This window comes from Odocoileus virginianus, chromosome 7, assembly GCF_023699985.2.
Source record: "Odocoileus virginianus isolate 20LAN1187 ecotype Illinois chromosome 7, Ovbor_1.2, whole genome shotgun sequence".
NCBI classification, from domain to species: domain Eukaryota; kingdom Metazoa; phylum Chordata; class Mammalia; order Artiodactyla; family Cervidae; genus Odocoileus; species Odocoileus virginianus.
The window spans coordinates 74,811,927-74,832,190 of record NC_069680.1 but is presented as its reverse complement, the minus strand read 5'-3'; the positions used below and the strand labels follow the sequence as shown (position 1 = coordinate 74,832,190).

At 35.0% G+C, this 20,264-nt stretch overlaps 1 protein-coding gene and 1 long non-coding RNA gene across 5 annotated transcripts in view; one reads left to right on the top strand and one right to left on the bottom strand.

Annotated features, from left to right (window-relative positions):
* The window catches only part of SHLD2 (shieldin complex subunit 2), a 63,658-nt gene that overhangs the window by 9,520 nt on the left and 33,874 nt on the right, over nucleotides 1-20,264 (bottom strand). For all 4 annotated transcript variants that reach the window (XM_070470973.1, XM_070470975.1, XM_070470972.1 and 1 more), the window contains exons 4-6: nucleotides 11,572-11,766; nucleotides 11,106-11,240; nucleotides 3,500-3,706 (exon numbers count right to left, since the gene is read on the bottom strand). In XM_070470973.1, coding sequence (XP_070327074.1) covers nucleotides 3,500-3,706; nucleotides 11,106-11,240; nucleotides 11,572-11,766 — 537 coding nt within the window. The remainder of the gene's footprint in view (nucleotides 1-3,499; nucleotides 3,707-11,105; nucleotides 11,241-11,571; nucleotides 11,767-20,264) is intronic.
* LOC139036078 (uncharacterized) overlaps nucleotides 10,680-20,264 on the top strand; it is a 74,793-nt gene continuing 65,208 nt past the window's right edge. The window contains exon 1 of the long non-coding RNA XR_011488813.1: nucleotides 10,680-10,858. This is a non-coding gene — a long non-coding RNA (uncharacterized lncRNA). The remainder of the gene's footprint in view (nucleotides 10,859-20,264) is intronic.

Sequence of the window (20,264 nt, the reverse complement as noted above, 5' to 3'; positions counted from 1 at the left end):
ACATGTATGGAAGAAACAGACCATTAATCTGTTAGAAATTAGATTAGATTAGAAATTAGATCATTAATCTAATTCTAAATAAACTCTTCTGGAAAAATGAAAAGGAAAAACTATACACCAACTCATTCTATGAGCATTGCTCTAACACCAAAACCAGAAAAAGATACAAGAAAACTGCAGACAAATATCCACCGTGATATAGACATAAAAATTCTTATTAACAGATATTATCAGTAATTCTCTGGGCTTCCCAGGTGTCTCAGTGGCAAAGAATACGACTGCCAATGCAGCAGACACAGGTTTGATCCCTGGGTCGGGAAGATTCCCTGGAGAAGGAAGTGGCAACCCACTCCAGTATTCTTGCCTGGGAAATCCCATGGACAGAGGAGCCTGGTGGGCTACAGTCCATGAGTTTCGAGGAATGGGACATGACTTAGTGACTAAACAACAACAAGAACAACAAAAAGCAAGAATTCCCTGGTGGTCCAGCGGTTAGAACCCAGCACTTTCACTGCTGGGGCACAGGTTCAGTCCCTGGTCAGGGAACTACCCTACAAGCTGGATGCAGCACACCCCCCCCCCCAAAAAAAAGTTTTTTAAAGCTTTTTTTGATGTGGATTATTTTTAAAGTGTTTATTAAATTTGTTACAATATTGCTTCTGGTTTGCATCTTGTCTTTTTGGCCTCAAAGCATGTGGAATTTTAGCTTTCTGACCAGGGACTGAAGACAAGCTACCTGCCTTAAAAAGGTGACGTCTTAACCACTGGACCACCAGGTAAGTCCCCCAAAAGAATTTTTACCCAGAATATAAAGAACTCTCAAAATTCAATAAAACAATGAAGCCAACTTTTTTTCTGGTAAGCAAAAGATTTCAATTGACACTTCATTAAAGAAGATATATAGGTGGCAAATTAAGTACATAAAAGATGTTCAACATCACCAGTCAATAAGTAAGTGCAAGCTGAAATTATGATGACCCATTACTACACATCTATTAGAATGCACAAAATTAAGAAGAATGTCCATACCAAATGTTGAGGTGGGTGTGAAAAAAACAGAACTCATACACTGGTGGAAATGTAAAATGGTACAACTGCTTTGGAAAACAGGCAGTTTCCTTATTTTTTTTTTTTGGCAGTTTCTTTAACAGTTAAACATAAGCCTACCATATAATCCAACTATTGATTCAATTCTTGGGTATTTGCTCATGAGAAAAGAAAGACTATATCTGAATAATGTCTTCTACTTAAATGTTTATAGAAACTTTATAATAGCCAAGAACTGGAAACAACCCAGATGTACATCCATAACTGAACAAATAAACAAAGCATGGTATATTTGTATAATAAGATAAAGAATGATTTACTGATACACACAACCACATAGATACATCTCAAAGAAACTGATACATCTCAAAGAATTTGCTAAGTTAGAGATGTCAAACAAATGATTCCATATATATAAAAGCACAGAAAATTCAAACTAATCTCTAGTGACAGAAAGCAGATTGACTACCTGGAAGGATCAGGGGCAGGGATGAAAGCAGATTGACTACCTGGAAGGATCAGGGGCAGGGATGAGGGACAGAAAGAGATACAAAGAGGCAGGTGACGATTTCATGACTGTGGTGTTGCTTTCATGGGTTTCATGTCCATACTTACCAATGTGAATGTACACACTTTATTAAATAAGGGTAATCGCCTATATGAAAACTATATCCTGTTAAAAGAATCCTGTTAAAAAAATTTTTTTAAATCTAACATTCTGAACCAATTTGAAAAGCACTAACTTGAAATGTCCTAATAACTGCATATGACCCAACCCTTACATTTCTGTGGACAAACCAGAAGAGGGCAGAGCTTGCTAGTAAAAAAAACCACAAGAAAGAGAGTTGAGACTTAGCATGTGATATCTTAGGAGTTTCAACTTTATTTGGGATCAGATTCTTTTCATTAGAAAACTGTAAAAATAATCTTATTTCACTTAAAACAATTCTAGCATTTAATGAAATCTAGACCCTGATGCTGGGAGGGATTGAGGGCAGGAGGAGAAGGGGACGACAGAGGATGAGATGGCCGGATGGTATCACCGACTCAATGGACATGAGTTTGAGTAAACTCTGGGAATTGGTGATGGACAGGAAGTCCTGGCGTGCTGTGATTCATGGGGTCGCAAAGAGTCGGACACGACTGAGCGACTGAACTGAACTGAACTGAAAGCCATCTATAATAATTCAGAAAACTATTTATGCAAATTGGAGAATAAAGTTAAAATTCACTGTCAAGATCCAAAGTTCCTGAGCTATTTGTAATAACTCAACCTATAAAATCACCAAAAACAGTCATTTTTTTTCAAAAACAGTAATCTTATACAAATTCTGAGGAAACCTTTTCATCAAATTTTTCTTCATTAAAAAATTTAAATTATATAACAATAAACCTGCAGATACATCTCATTTTTTTCAACCTTTATTTTCCCTCTAAATTTATTTGCTATAATAGCCATTGGAAAGCTTTCTATTAGTTTCTAAAACTGATAATCACTGACATTTACTCATTATTGGCATTTAGCAACCCTAACTATAGCTTTAAATGCTGTTTATTTTGTTATACCATCAACCAGGAGTTAGCATCTTTTAGCATCATTTCTGTAGTTAAGAAGCCAATGCAATTTAGTGGAAAGTATTTGTATTTCCCACTAAACTTGTAGCAATTTATCTAGTTATTTATTTTTGCTATTTTACTCTCTCTTCATTTCAAAGTGTATAGCATACTAAACCTAAAACATACTTCTTCTACTACTTCACTAAAAAGAAATTAATTATATTTTGCCCATGGAAACTGTGTGCGTATGTATATAAAATTTATCAGGCATCCTTCCATGTGGTATGTTTCTGAGAATGAAATTTATACACACACTTACACACACACATATTCAAGGTCAGGAAGTATGTTATTACAATATACAAAGCAGTAAGTAAATTCCATAAATTCTGTATCAATGTTAATTATTTTTTAAAAAATAGCTGTTTATTTATTTGACTGTACCGGGTCTTAGTTGTAGTATGTGGGATCTAGTTCCCTGAGCAGGGATCAAACCCAGGGCCCACTACATTGGAAGCATGGAATCTTAGCCACTAAACCACCAGGAAATTCCTCAATGTTAATTTTTAACAATCATGTATAGATGATAGCTTAGTAACTTGATAAAATATTTATCTCAACAGTGATTCTGATTAGAGTTGCTATTCTATTTCTGGCTTATTAAATGATAAGTTACTTATAACTATATGCAAAAAATATTTTTAAGTAACCCTTAATAATTACAAATTAATCTCAAAGGATTATAGGCAGAAAGTCAGGAAGAGATTAGTATCTGCCTCAGCTACTTACAGACACCTCTACTTCACTTTTACATTCAGTTATACATTTTTCCTACAAATGGCAGCTTCTTTGCTTATATTAAAACTAGCAATGTCTTTTATAAATAAGATCTTACCTGAATGCTTTTCCTCTAGGTGTGTTGCTAAATCTGACATCTTCACAAAGGAGGGTATGTTTTTTTGAAATTTTGCTTTAAATGTAATTGCCCTTATATCATCATCAAACAGGCACTCACAGGATGACCATGGTGTTGTATGCAATTCTAGGTTCTCCAGGATGCAATTGCGCTGAACAAAAAGATACTTAAATTCCCAAATATAATCTTAAACAAAACAAAAACAAAAAGTTACCAAAAGGAAATTATCTAGGATTAAAACCAGATTAAACAGACTGATCTGATTAAATCAGTTAAATACAACTTTTATCACATTAAGGAATTTGGATATAAAGAGGCAAAAAATGAATGTTGTATTAAGGCAATAAGAGTGGTAGAGATAATTTTAACAAAATTTTTTCTAAAGATTACTTGGTCTCCTAAACAGTCATAATTTATCATAACCAACTGTTTATTCAGAATAGCAAACTCTCATTCTGATTATCTACAGGAAAAGATTTTTTTTTTAAAATAATGACATAGAAATGAACACATGTTTACCATAACCAATATTACTCAATGATTTTTCAATACCTTAGTTTTCTTATTTAGCTAACTTTTTCGGAACAACAACAAAAAAACATTTAGATTCAGTTGCTCCTATTTTTAATTCTTTCAGTAACAGTTCTGAAGCACAGCAGCACAGACTTTCTCGCTCAGCAATCGGACTGTGTTATGCTTAGTCGCTCAGTCATGTCCAACTCTCTGTGACCCTATGGACTGCAGCCCACCAGGCTCCTCTGTCCATGGGGATTCTCCAGGCAAGAATACTGGAGTGGGTTGCCATGCACTTCTCTAGGAACAATCAGACTATATATTAATAAATTCAACTTTAAAACTATATTAAAACAAAAATAAGTTTCTTAGTACAAAGTCTTCTAATGACAATTGTCTTTTTATTTTCCCACATACTTCAGGTTATAAATCTAAATCACACATCTCATCCACTTCCTCAGTTTCTCTGGACAGCTATTTTTTGGTGGGAAATTTTAAAACAAGTCAGTAAATCTGTATAGACAGAGCATCGTTAGAAAGAGCTAAAGCATGTATATTCCAAGTTATTGCTTAAAACCAATCACTATTTTTTTATTTTTTTTCCATTTATTTTTGTTAGTTGGAGGCTAATTACTTTACAATATTGTAGTGGTTTTTGCCATACATTGACATGAATCGGCCATGGATTTACATGTGTTCCCCATCCCTATCCCCCCTCCCGCCTCCCTCTCCATCCCATCCCTCTGGGTCTTCCCAGTGCACCAGGCCTGAGCACTTGTCTCATGCATCCAACCTGGGCTGGTGATCTGTTTCATCCTTGATAGTATACTTGTTTCAAAGCTATTCTCTCTGAACATCCCACCCTCGCCTTCTCCCACAGAGTCCAAAAGTCTGTTCTGTACATCTGTGTCTCTTTTTCTGTTTTGCATATAGGGTTATCGTTACCATCATTCTAAATTCCATATATATGCGTTAGTATACTGCATTGGTCTTTATCTTTCTGGCTTACTTAACTCTGTATAATGGGCTCTAGTTTCATCCATCTCATTAGAACTGATTCAAATGAATTCTTTTTAATGGCTGAGTAATAGTCCATTGTGTATATTTACCATAGCTTCCTTATCCATTCGTCTGCTGATGAGCATCTAGGTTGCTTCCGTGTCCTGGCAATTATAAACAGTGCTGTGATGAACACTGGGGTGCATGTGTCTCTTTCAGATCTGGTTTCCTCGGTGTGTATGCCCAGGAGTAGGATTGCTGGGTCATACAGCAATTCTATTTCCAGTTTTTTAAGGAATCTCCAATCACTCTTTTAAAACAATTTTCTTGTCTTATTATAGAATACATGCTTAGAAATCACAGGTAAGATAAGCAAAGAAATAAATGGCAGCTATAGTCAACACCTCAAAATAGTATTTTAGTGTCCATGCAGTTGTTCTCAATTTGTTTGATTTTGGCTTACTATGTCAAATGTATATTTTATATGTCATTAAGTATTATTCTACATTATTTTAAAATACTACATAATATGTCATTGCACAGGTACACCAAAATCTTAAAAATTATTAGTGCTATCCTCTCATGTTTCTTATTTTTCACTGTTATAAATCTAGTACTATGGTAAAATATTTTTAGTTACATCTTAATGCATAGTCATGATAAATTCCTATTAAGTGTCATTATTAGGCCAAAGTATCCCAAATTCTAAGGCTTTCATACACACTGTCAACTGTCCTCAAGAAATGTTGTTCCCTTGAAACTAATACACTGTGAGTCAATTATGGGCTTCCCTGGTGGCTCAGATGGTAAAGAATCTGCCTGCAATGTGGGAGACCTGGGTTCCATCCCTTAGTTGGGAAAATCCCCTGGAGGCGGGCATGGCAACCCACTCCAGTATTCTTGCCTGGAAAATCTCAAGGACGGAGAAGACTGGCGGGCAGTCCACGGGGTTGCAAAGAGTTGGACATGACTGAGCGACTACACACACACACAAGTCAATTATACTTCAATTAGAAAAAGAGGGAAAAAAAGGGTTGCCAGTTTACATCTTCTATAGTCTACAAGAGTGGTTATTTCCCCATATCTTCTCTACTAATTTCATAGGACAAAAATCAGTTGTCATTTTTATTTGTCTGCCTTCCATTGCTAGTAAGAATAATTTTTTTCATACATTTATTGGCCACTTTAATTTCTTCTTTGAGGACCTGCCTGTTCACATCTATTGCTCATTTATTCTCACAAGTATTTGACTTTAGATTATGCTATTAATTTCTGACAAAATACAATTTCTTTTCTGATTTTTCACTTGCATTTTAATTTTGCATATGGTGATTTTCATGTATGGTAGTTTTTGTTACAGCATTTTATTTAACTTACTAATCTCTGGGTTCCAAATAAGTTCACTTATATTTTCTTCTAGTACTTTCTGTTCCTTTTTAAAAGTATTTGAATTTCTAATGCATCCAGCATTTATTTTGGCACAAATATGAAGCATAAGTTTAATTTTTATTTCTTCTCAAATTGTTAGATAGATATTTCAAATATATCTACTAATTTTTAAAGAAAAAAATTTGCTTTAATTTTTAAATTATAAAATAAAATGTACTTTTTATAAAATATTTAGACAGTAAAAAAAGGTAATAGGCAAAAAAAGGTAATAGGCAAAGTAAGATTGTCCGTTTCAATAAAATGGATAATGGGTACTTTAGTTCATTGTATTATTCTGTTTGTATGTTTGAAGTTTCATTGTACTAAACGGTTTAAAGAATAAATGCAAATTCCATACATGCATAAAATTCAAAATAAAGATATAAAAAAGTAAAAACCACATAATACTACTAGAGATGGCTAGCATTTTAGTACCTGTATTTCCAGAATTTTTAAAGTGTATATACATACTTATATATCCACTTTTATTAAAATGAGATCCTATTATACATGAAGTTTTATAATCTACTTTTTTTAAACTAAATATTATATCTATACATCTATCCAGGCTAGTGAACATACATATCTTTGATAGTGAATTTGTGTGTCCACCAGACCACAAATGACCCCCTTAACTATTCCCTCACCCACTGAAATCCGCTTACATATTCCAACTGGTACTTTGTTTTTTTACCTTTTAGTACAGCAGGAGGGACCTTAGTTCCCATGCCTCCTGCAGTAGGAGTGCAGAGTCCTAGCCTCTGGACCACAGGGAATCCCCCAACTGGTACTTTTTGACCCTGTCTTACAGGCCACAGTGGACTGAATCAAATTCAAACTAGGCAATCAGATTCTCTTTACTGGGAATTTAGAAATGGGACTGGTCTCTTAAAAGGAAAAGTAAAACAGGAGCTACAGAGTAACAATGTGCTATCCACAATGTTGAGAAGCAGAGAAAGTCTAGAGAAAGTCTCTACTAAGTAAATAAAGCAAACCCATGGAGATGTTGCCTGGACCCAGAAAGCTTTTCTGTTCCTAGTTCCAAGTCCCCCTGAAACCCATCACTCTTGCCCTATTTACTAGGATATACTCCTGTACACTTCCAATATAGCCCCCTTAATCATTTAAGTTAACCATGACGGAGTTCCAGTGTGAAATTCGAGCCTTCAGTGCCCAAGTTTAAATACAATTTCTCAGTACAGCCAACGGACTGCACAACCTTCATGTGCAACCATTTTTATCTGTGTGATTTTTTTCTTATCATTTGAAACAAGCTATTTCCTCCTCGAACTTGCTTCTTTATTCCTTAAAGACAGTGGGAATTTTAAATGGCTGCCTGATCTATATTTTATTCTTCAATCATTTATAAAGAAAGTATCTACTAGTGCAGGCAGTGCTGTGTGATGAGGATACAATGGTGAACAGGCTAATCAGGGTGTTCTTAGTCACAAACTTTTCAACCTACTGAGAAATTTAGTTAATTATCAAGCAAGCAAATCAGCTGGATCATCTGTTTGTGTTAGGTGGCACAAGTGCAATACCAAGAGTGACGCGATAGGGAGTGATTATGTATATTCATGTGTGAGGCCTCTCTGGGGAAATGAAATTGGACAGCCATCTGTGTGGGAGCGCTGGAGGAAAAAGCACTCTAGGCAAGGGGAATACATAAATTCAAGATCCCAAAGCAGGAAAAAGTTTGGCGTGTTCAAGAAACAGAAAGGAGTCGAATGAGGGTTAAGCCAGTAAGTCTGAGGGAGACTGAGCAATACCAAGACAATTTGTGATACAATTCTATACTTCAAGCAGGAATTAAGGGTGTGAAGGAATAGCAAACCTCCATGCAGATATAACTGATTTTGCATGAAGCATAATCACAAAGGTTGGGATCACTTGTATTATTCTGTGCTTAATTAGTAATGTCATGAGTGTACTTTATTGTAATCTGTTACATTTTTTAAAATATTAGACTTCTATTAAATAATTTCAGGAGAATATTGCATTGGAAAGGCACCTAGTTCTGAATAGCTTATTTTATGCATACCAAATTATTACCAAGAAGTATAATTTATGTCCCTAGCCCACCCTCATGAGGACTTTAACTGTAAACAATGCTTGCTGCATATCAGGCATACCAAATTCCTACTAGCAACAAATATTTTTTAAAAAACTGGGAATTAATTTCTTATTATTTTTCTCCAAAACATTACTCTTTTGTCTCTAGTATTCAGTAATTACTGCTTGACAATCACTTCTAATTATATCACCTAAATGTGAGTTTGTCACCCTTGGGAACAAGGAAAACAAGGGCCCAGTACACACAGAATAATATAGAGAATGCCTCAAGAAATACTAAATGAATAGACAGAATACTAACAATTTGTGAAAGGAGAATCACTTACTTAAATGATTCTTCAAAATTGGATCTTTGAGGTATTAAGGCAGATATTAAAACTTGAAATATAAATAAATATGCTGAAGAAATGAACAAAGAAACTACACCTTACTTCATGGATTTATAAATTTTCAACATTAACCTAAATATCAAAGAATTATCTAGAGAAAATATACTTCCTCTTCTATTGACCAAATAACTATCAGCTTTAAAGGAATATTCATATTAAGCATGGAGCAACCTGCTTTGCTACAGCTCCACTATAATTGGAATGCCACCTTTGATCTACATTCTGCTCAGCATGCAGCTGACTCATGTTCCTGACCATGACATAGTGGTCAATAATGATGGTTTGTATATCATTAACACATGTTTTTCAGATTTCTCAACCAAACAAATATTTGCCACTGTTTGATCTTAACATGAAAGCCAAAATTCAGACTTATCTCAAATCCTAGTTATGGGCTATTAATGATTAAGAGAGGCAATGTGATAGATCCTTAGATAACTATTTTGAACTATCTAACTATCCTTAGATAACTATTTTGAAATAGAAGTTTGCAAAGGCATATTAACTCTTCCAGGTAAAAAAAAGAATGGATCACATACCTAATCAACCTCTGAATTAGTTTAACAGAGTAAAATAACTCAGAAGCCACTAATTAAACTGTCTCTGATTGTTACAACTAAAGGATCTAATATCAAAATTAAGATGTTACACTATTTTATATTGAAACATCAATTCAGTTCAGTTCAGTCACTCAGTCGTGTCTGACTCTTTGCGACCCCATGGACTGCAGCATGCCAGGCCTCCCTGTCTATCACCAACTCCCAGAGTTTACTCAAACTCATTTCCTATGAGTCGGTGATGCCATCCAACCATCTCATCCTCTGTCGTCCCCTTCTCCTCCCACCATCAATCTTCCCCAACATCAGGGTCTTTTCCAATGAGTCAGTTCTTCGCATTAGGTGGCCAAAGTATTGTAGTTTCAGCTTCAACCGCAGTCCTTCCAGTGAATATTAAGGACTGATTTCCCTTAGGATGGACTGGTTGGGTCTCCTTCCAGTCCAAGGGATTCTCAAGAGTCTTCTCCAAAAGCATCAGTTCTTTGGCTCTCAGCTTTCTTTATAGTCCAACTCTCACATCCATACATGATTACTGGAAAAACCAGAGCTTTGACTAGACAGACCTTTGTTGGCAAAGTAATGGCTCTGCTTTTTAATATGCTGTCTAGGTTGGTCATAACTTTTCTTACAAGGAGCAAGCGTCTTTTAATTTCATGGCTGCAATCACCATCTGCAGTGATTTTGGAGCCCAAAAAAATAAAGTCTGTCACTGTTTCCACTGTTTCCCCATCTATTTGCCATGAAGTGACGGGACTGGATGCCATGATCTTAGTTTTCTGAATGCTGAGTTTTAAGCGAACTTTTTCACTCTCCTCTTTCACTTTCATCAAGAGGCTCTTTAGTTCTTTGCTTTCTGCCATAAGGGTTGTGTCATCTGCATATCTGAGGTTACTGATATTTCTCCTGGCAATCTTGATTCCAGCTTGTGCTTCATCCAGCCCAGCATTTTTCATGATGTACTCTGCATATAAGTTAGATAAGCAGGGTGACAATATACAGCCTTGACGTATACTCCTTTCCCTATTTGGAACCAGTCTGTTGTTCCAATTCTACTTAATTTAATACTTCATAAATGATTAACTGATGCTCTAATGAAAAATATAATCATGGGTCATACTTTAAACATGAACATTCTATGGGTCTAATAGTCCATGCTTTTAAAACAACTGGAATAAAAACCTGGAACACAGTAACTCATTAAACAGTAACACTGTGACTTGAAAGAGTTAATGCAACTCCTCTAACATCTGCCCTATAACCAGCGAGGAGTTTATTTATCAGAGTACCTTGGCTGAATAAAAATTGTAGAAGCATCTCCAGAATTAAATTTTTAAACAAGATTATCCAAGGAAGGTAAGATCTTCAAACTTCACAAAAAGGTAAAGTAGTATGCCTGGGAATAAATGAAAGCTTCTATTTTGCTGCCATTAATTACAGAGGATTATAGATCATTGAATTGTTTATAGGAGGTAAAAAATTGTAACAAGAAATCTGCAAAAGAATATTCAATCATGCTCAATTATATTTCAAACGTTGTCTGATCTCCAGAGTCCCTTCATCTTAGGCTCATAAGCATTAATCATTTACTTATCTATAAATAGATTAAATGCTTTTTGGTATATTTACCTTTTTTCCTTTGAAGTTGAGGGTACCAGGCTGCTCCAGGACCCCATAATACAAGCACATAATGTTGACCTTGGGTCTGTTCCACTGTTAACATAACTTTCCTTTGCTTCTGTCCTCTATAACTGTATAACGCCTCTGGAAAAGGAAACGAAATATTTAGTTGGCATTACTCTACTGCATGTGATATCATACTTTACTGTCTAATGATAAATATCTACTGATAACCAAATGGTACACTAAGACAGTCCTGTACTTAAGTTTCTTTTAATCAAAATACAGTTGATTTATAGTATCACGTTCGTTTTAGGTATACAGCACAGTGATATACATACTCTTCCTTCAGATTTTCTTCCCTTATACGTTATTATAAAATACTGAGTACAGTTCCCTGTGTAATACAGTAGGTCCTTGTTATATCTTAATTTTTTTTATAACTTAAAATTAATGAAGTAGCCAAAATATTTACCTGTCAGTACAGAGATATCAACAACTCTTAGAATTGCATGGACTAGTATGTCTGGCTGAAGCTGCTCCAATTCTATAAATTCTATACTGCTCATTTTCTGAGGATGCCTCTGAGGAAGATCTCTGAGATAGGAATGTTTTGAAGATACATATGCCAGTAAGTCTTGAAGTACAACATTACTAATCATATTGGAATCTAGGAAAGAAAAAAAAAGACCATATATACAAAAGAGGGAAACATTATATTTTCTTGATAACATGGTATTTTCTTAGAACTGTATTTTATGTTGCAAAGTATGATTAAATGCCAAACACGGTTTCATTTTTATAAAGCATGTAGCTTACCCTTGAACCAATTTAGATGCCAAAATAAGCTTGATGTTTTTAACCAATGGAAATGGAATTATTTATCATCTACAAAAAAAAAAAAAAAAACCTGCCCTGTTCCCTTACTTCTCTATTTCATTAACAGTATCATTTTTCTACCAATTAACCAAGACCAATATTTCAGGTTTTTTTTCTTTTTTTTTTTTTCAGTTTTTTTTTAATCGGGGTATAGTTGCTTGACAATGTTGTGTTAGTTTCTGCTATACAACAAAATGAATCAGCCATATATAAATGCATCAATTATTTTTTTGACTCCTCCATTACCCTGTTATATCCAACCAGCGCCCTAACCCCTGAAATCTGATTTGATCACGTCTTCCTCAACTATCCCAACCACCGCTATTCTTCTCAACTGTTAGCACTTCTCATCTGAAATACTCCTAACACTCCTCTAACTGGCCCTCCCAGAACATGTCTTATGCTTTCTCACTTTTAAGCCTCTGCCCTCACCATATTCACTGGCTACAATGCTATCATTCTCCTCACTAACCACCCATCTGAATACTGCACAGAAAAACAACCATTTGAGACTCCCAGTGCTAGGGATACAAAGACATGATCCCAAGGCTGAAGAAATTATCAGCCTAGAGGCTGACAACCAGCACTGTGCTTAGGATATAGGCGACAGGTGTAAGCATTCCTAAGAGCGCACCTAAAGGCCTGCCCAGGGAAGTTGGAAGAGGCTTTCTTTATTGAGGAAATATTTGAGCAATGCTTTGGGAAAATGCATAAGAAAAGGTTTTTAGGTAGTAACTGAGCAGAAGAATATGTTTCCAGGTAAAGAGAAAGGGTTAGTAATCCTTTACGTATCTCAGATGCTTTTGGTATTCTGATAAAGCATATGGACCCATTATCAGAATAATATTTTTATAACAACCTTACTGGAATATAATTCACATACATAAAGTTCACCCTTTTTCTTTTTTTTCTGGCCACACTGTGAGGCTTGTCGGATCTTAGTTCACCATCCAGAGAATGAACATCAGCAGTGAAAGTGCAGATTCCTAACCACTGGACCACCAGGGAATTCCCAAGTTCACCCTTTTAAAGTATACATTTCAGTGTTTTTGCTTCTTGTACTTCATAAAGTTGTGTGGCATCTAATTTTACAACATTTTTATTACAGAGTAATATTTTAAAATTCATTAAATGAAATAGGATACTAAAACAAATTGTATGGAAATACAGTAATCGAAATATTTTTAAAACTGAGGATAACTTATGTGCCTCAATAAAACATTAAATAATAAGATATAGCAGAGTATGAAGCAACTACTATAACTTCAAAGTATGCCAAAGTATCATGTGGATAAATAATATTCAAGTTATCTCCAACAACTATATTGTGATATGAAAATATATGTGCTTTCCATTGGTGATCAAGTCACAAGTATTGAAAATATTACTGTGGATTGTCACCTTATTCATAATGGAAGGAAACGCTAATTTTCAGCAGGCAATTAGTGAAAATAAAGATGTAATGGTTATGGTTAACAGAGATGGGGTGCAGTGAGGGGGAATTGATGGAAGGTAGTCAAAAGGTATAAAGCTTCAGTTATAAGATAAATAAGTACTAGGGGTGTGATGCACAACATGATAAATATAATTAACACTGCTATATGTTATATATGAAAATTATTAAGAGAGTGAAACCTAAGAGTTCTCATCACAGGAAAAATATTTTTTTCTCTTTAATTTTATCATCTTTTATCATCTCATTCATATGAGAATGATATTCACTTAACTTACTGTCATAATCATTTCATGATGTATATAACTCAAATCATCATGTATTATGCTGTGTACCTTAAACTTCCACAGTGCTGTATGTCAATCATATCTCATAAAACTGGCAGGAAAAAAAAGGGATGTAATATCTTCCCATCCAAGTTTATGAATGCTTTAATGAAGAAGAATCAATTTTCACAGACAAAAGTAGAACATTTTAGGAGGGTAATGACCATCCAGCAGATGGTAAGAGCTGGAAACCAGGAAAGACTGCATGAAGGAGAAAAGGGTGCCAGACTTGTGAACTAGTTCAGAGGTAGAGTCTAAGAAACAATCAGATGTGGAGGGTAAAGAAAAGATTGCAGAAGACAAGATTTCTAGTATAGCTGAGTGGATGGATAAAAACAAATGTCCTAAAGTTTCCAGAACCTGATATGAAATCTATTCTAATTAAGGTTACTTAATTCATAAATGGATTTTATAAAACAATGGTGATATCATAACAAAGATAATGAACAAAAAAGAAAAGAACAGATAGCATGAAAGATGAATGAGAAAGAGAGGAAGAATGAAGATAAGACATTATAGCAAAACCCAACTCCAAATATCTCCTTCTAGAGCTCCAGTTTATTCACCAGGTATTCTGATTCCTCTTTCACAATATTTCCAGCACATCTGGAACCAGAAGAACTGGGTTCAATTCTGACTTTGTCAATAATGACTCTTCTGAACTTGTACATAACTTTTCTGGGCTTTATTCTTTATCTGCAGAAAGAGCTTTGGAGGGAGGGGAAGCTCCCTAACATCAAATTATTTACTAATTCTTGCTTCATAAAAATTTGTACAGAAACATTTATTACTTAGATTAAAAATAAAATAGTCTACTTCATGGAAACACTGTCTTAAAACTTTTATTTATATATTTAATTTAGTAATATTTAAGATAAATTTATATCCTGTCACATTATCAGGACTAAATTCATAAAATTTATAACACTTTACTATAATGAGAAAAGAACAAAAGTTCTATATGTATGTTGATCAGAAGTAAGTTTTCATGAGTTGTAACAACTTGAAAAAATAAAAACCAAAACTGACTTCTTTCAGAAGAAAAACAACTGCAATATTTTCAAAGTGTCAACTGTTAACTATTTTCAAAACAGTTATCTAGTCATACAAAAAAGCCTTAGAACATACTTTATTTAGCTACTAACTTGTGTAACCTGTGAAAAACAAGGAAATATAAATTCCTATATAAGTAGAAAAACAAATTTGAAGTAACTTCAAAAGCTATTTAACTAGCTCAATATTTTTCACAGTATTCTGCAAAAACCTGAAGCTACCCAGAGTTTCCATGGCATATTCTCCATCCAGAATTGGATCCTTAGATCTTCATGAAATTACTCAACTAGAGCAATCTTACTTGAATCCAGTTCAGTCTTTTTTTTTTTCTTTTTCCATTTATTTTTATTAGTTGGAGTCTAATTACTTTACAACATTGCAGTGGTTTTTGTCATACATTGAAATGAATTAGCCATGGATTTACATGTATTCCCCATCCCGGTCCCCCCTCCCACCTCCCTCTCCACCCCATCCCTCTGGGTCTTCCCAGTGCACCAGGCCTGAGCACTTGTCTCATGCATCCAACCTGGGCTGGTGATCTGTTTCACCCTAGATATACATGTTTCGATGCTGTTCTCTTGAAACATCCCACCCTCGCCTTCTCCTACAGAGTCCACAAGTCTGTTCTATACATCTGAGTCTCTTTTTCTTTTTTTGCATATAGGGTTATCGTTACCATCTTTCTAAATTCCATATATATGTGTTAGTATACTGTAATGGTCTTTATCTTTCTGGCTTACTTCACTCTGTATAATGGGCTCCAGTTTCACCCATCTCATTAGAACTGATTCAAATGAATTCTTTTTAATGGCTGAGTAATATTCCATGGTGTATATGTACCACAGCTTCCTCATCCATTCGTCTGCTGATGGGCATCTAGGTTGCTTCCATGTCCTGGCTATTATAAACAGTGCTGCGATGAACATTGGGGTGCACGTGTCTCTTTCGGATCTGGTTTCCTCAGTGTGTATGCCTAGAAGTGGTATTGCTGGGTCATATGGCAGATCTATTTCCAGCTTTTTAAGGAATCTCCACACTGTTTTCCATAGTGGCTGTACTAATTTGCATTCCCACCAACAGTATAAGAGGGTTCCCTTTTCTCCACACCCTCTCCAGCATTTATTGCTTGTAGACTTTTGGATAGCAGCCATCCTGACTGGCATGTAATGGTACCTCATTGTGGTTTTGATTTGCATTTCTCTGATAATGAGTGATGTTGAGCATCTTTTCATGTGTTTTTTGGCCATCCGTATGTCTTCCTTGGAGAAATGTCTGTTTAGTTCTTTGGCCCATTTTTTGATTGGGTCATTTATTTTTCTGGAATTGAGCTGCAGGAGTTGCTTGTATATTTTTGAGATTAATCCTTTGTCTGTTGCTTCATTTGCTACTATTTTCTCCCAATCTGAGGGCTGTCTTTTCACCTTGCTTATAGTTTCCTTTGTTGTGCAAAAGCTTTTAAGTTTCATTAGGTCCCATTTGTTTATTTTTGCTTTTGTTTCTAAAATTCTGGGATGTGGGTCATAGAGGATCCTGCTGTGATTTATGTCGGAGAGTGTTTTGCCTATGTTCTCCTCTAGGAGTTTTATTGTTTCTGACCTTACATTTAGATCTTTAATCCATTTTGAGTTTATTTTTGTGTATGGTGTTAGAAAGTGTTCTAGTTTCATTCTTTTACAGGTGGTTGACCAGTTTTCCCAGCACCACTTGTTAAAGAGGTTGTCTTTTTTCCATTGTATATCCTTGCCTCCTTTGTCGAAGATAAGGTGACCATAGGTTCGTGGATTTATCTCTGGGCTTTCTATTCTGTTCCATTGATCTATATTTCTGTCTTTGTGCCAGCACCATACTGTCTTGATGACTGTGGCTTTGTAGTATAGTCTGAAGTCAGGCAGGTTGATTCCTCCAGTTCCATTCTTCTTTCTCAAGGTTACTTTGGCTATTCGAGGTTTTTTGTATTTCCATACAAATTGTGAAATTATTTGTTCTAGTTCTGTGAAAAATATCGTTGGTAGTTTGATAGGGATTGCATTGAATCTATAGATTGCTTTGGGTAGTATAGCCATTTTGACAATATTGATTCTTCCAATCCATGAACACGGTATATTTCTCCATCTGTTTGTGTCCTCTTTGATTTCTTTCATCAGTGTTTTATAGTTTTCTATGTATAGGTCTTTTGTTTCTTTAGGTAGATATACTCCTAAGTATTTTATTCTTTTTGTTGCAATGCTGAATGGTATCGTTTCCTTAATTTCTCTTTCTGTTTTCTCATTGTTAGTGTATAGGAATGCAAGAGATTTCTGTGTGTTGATTTTATATCCTGCAACTTTACTGTATTCATTGTGAATCCAGTTCAGTCTTAAAACGAGATCTACATCTATCTCTCAAATCCCGTGAAAAATACTTACATTCCATGTTATTTTCATTATTTTTAAAACATTCTTTACCCTTCCATTGTATTAACAACTATAAAACATCTGTAATAACATCTCTAAAAGCCATTTGACTCCTTGGAAATGTGCTTTCCAAGATGTAGCAACTTCAAATGTTCATAATAAAACATTAAACTTAAATCTTTTAAAGAAATCCCAAAACTAAAAAAAAAAAAAAAAAAAAAAAAAATCCCAGGCTGCTTTTGATCACTTTCTCTTTTACCTATCAGAATAATCTATCAAATTTCATGAACATCTTACTGGGACTTTGACTGGATTTTTACTGAATGACAGACCAGCTTGGGGAGAACTGAAACCGTCACAATGTTAAATCTCAATCAGTGAAGAAAATATGTTTAATCTTTTAATTTTTCATTTTTTCATTTAACAATGAAATTGTTAAATCCACATGATAATATTGTAAATGGTGCCTTGTCTTCATTTGTTACTAGTCGTTAGTCACTCCATTCTAGAAATGAAATTGACTTTTGTGTATTAACCTTTTACGTGATCACCTTGCTAAACTTTCCCATTATTTCTAATAATTTGCTTGTAGTTTTAAGAGGGGAAGAATTCTTTGTAAATCTATAAATAATAATCATAATAATCCATCATGTTATCCACAAACAGGAAACTAATACTGTCCAAATATTAATGTTATTAACTAAACTATAAATCTTACTCAAATTTTACCAATTTTCCCACTAATATTCTTCTTCTGTGCAGCATCCTATCCAGGATTCTACATTACATTTAGTTCTTTTTTCTCTTTACGCTCCTTTAGTCTGCAGTAGTTTTCAATCTTGTCATTCATGACCTTGACACTTCTGAAAAGTATCGATCAGTTACTTTGTAGAATGTCTCTCCATTTGGGTTTCTCCAATGTTTACTCATGACTGAAATAAGGTTATGCATTCTTGGCAAGAATATCACAAAAATTATGCTGTGTCCCTGTCAATGCAACATAGCAAGGAATTCATAATATCCTTAATAATACAGAGAATATTTACCTTGATCACCCAGATAAGTTTATGTCAGCCAAGTTTGTTCACCATAAAGTTATTTTTCCCCTTGTAAGTTGATAACTACCTTGGGGAGATACTTTGAAATGATGCAATGCTATTTCACCCCCAAACTTCCACCTACTAATTTTAGCATCTATTAAAGGATCCTTGTTTGCAATATTTATTACTGAAGCAGTTACCTGATGGTAAGTCTCTGTTTTCTTCTTTCTTCTCACATTTATTCATTGGAATTCCAATTTATCCAATGGAATTGTGAAAAAGAGCTCTCTCATTTATTTACTTGCTTACTTATTTTGTAAGTTAGTTAAATATGTATATCAGTATGAATCCATAAATATCTTATTCTAAGGGCTATAATCCAATACCATCTTTTCTTTTTTTCTTCAATTGTTCCAGTTCTTGCCAACAGGCTCTCCTTCAAGTTGGCTTTTGTGTTCTTTCAAAACAAACCTTTTCTGACACCATGAAAGTTCCAGGCTCTTCTCGGATTTTCTTCGTCCCAGTCCTGTAATCAACCACTTCCAGCAGTGCTGATTCCTCTTACAGACCAAGATATGGGCACTAGGTAGGATCATTACTACTGAGGTGTCACCGCTTCTGTATCCTCTCAGCAGACAGAACTAGGAAATTTATGTACTGAGCATAATAGCCCATCCATACACTTACATCTATATTTCTGTGTTCCTTTATCTATTTGCTTATCTCTCTCTACATATAGATAGAAGACCATGAGCTTATATTAATATCTCTGGCTCTAATCCAAAAGGTTCCCTTTAATCTTCCCTCTTTTTTATATGTAATTTCTGTCTGTAACAACAAAAAAACCAATTCTGATTATCTATTACATATTTATTTACTTGTTCAATTCTAGTACATAAACAAAGCTGTTGCTAACCCATTCCTCCTTGAGAAACACTTTTACTAACTAGATTACAGCACTTATGTACAGCTTTTTTTCCCCTTGACCTTACAGAATCCAGTTAATACACTGTTTTCCACAGTTTCTTAGGTTTGTTCTTTTGTCCCTACTACCCTTCTGTATAGTTATTTTATTCATTTTTAATACTGTGAGGTTCATTTGTCAGTGTTTCCATTCCATTTTGGATTCTCCCTCCACCACATTCAAATTGGTTTTAATTGTTTATTTTGGGGGGTATGTGAAACATTATGGTTCTATAAGACAGAGACACACAAAAAAGACATGCTCAAAGAAGTGTCACTCCCTCTTCATCAATGTTACCCTATTTCCATTCCCTTTCTTTCTACCCCTCTCCTAACCCTTCCCTGTAGGTAACCAATCTTGTTGTTTCTGGTTTATCCTTCCTGCATTAAAAAAATATATATCCATTTGTGTATTGATTTGTTTCTGGTTGCACTGGGTCTTTGTGGCTATATGCAGGCTCTCTCTAGGTGCAGTGCAAGAGCTTCCCTTGCGGAGCGCAGGCTCGAGGGCACTCGGGCTCAGTGGTTGCGGCTCCCAGGTTCTAGAGCACAGGCTGCGCAGCTGCAGCACACAAGCTCAGCTGCTCTGAGGCACGTGGGATCTTCTCCGTCTAGGGACCAAACTGGTGTTGCTATTATAAAGTGGATTCTTAACCGCTGGACCGCCAAGGGGAAGCCCCTTCCTGTACTTTTTTTGCACAGATGTGGAATTCTATATGTGTATTTTCTTATTCCTCCCTTCTTTCTTAGATGAAGGACAGCATACTACATATGCTTTGGGGGGCTTCTGTTTTTCACACAACAGTATGTCCTGGAAATTACTTAATATCAGTTCATAGACTCTTTTTCATTTTCTTTTTACATCTGCATAGTATTCCACTATGTGACTATACTATAATCAACTGTTCTATATATGAGTGTTTCCATTTTTTCAGTGTCTTGCAGTAACAAACAATACTGCAATGAATAATTTTTTTGTTCTGGTGTATAGATATTTGCATATTGTTGTAATTCTATCTTCACGATAGATTCTTAAAAATAAGCTTGTTGGGTTGAAAGTT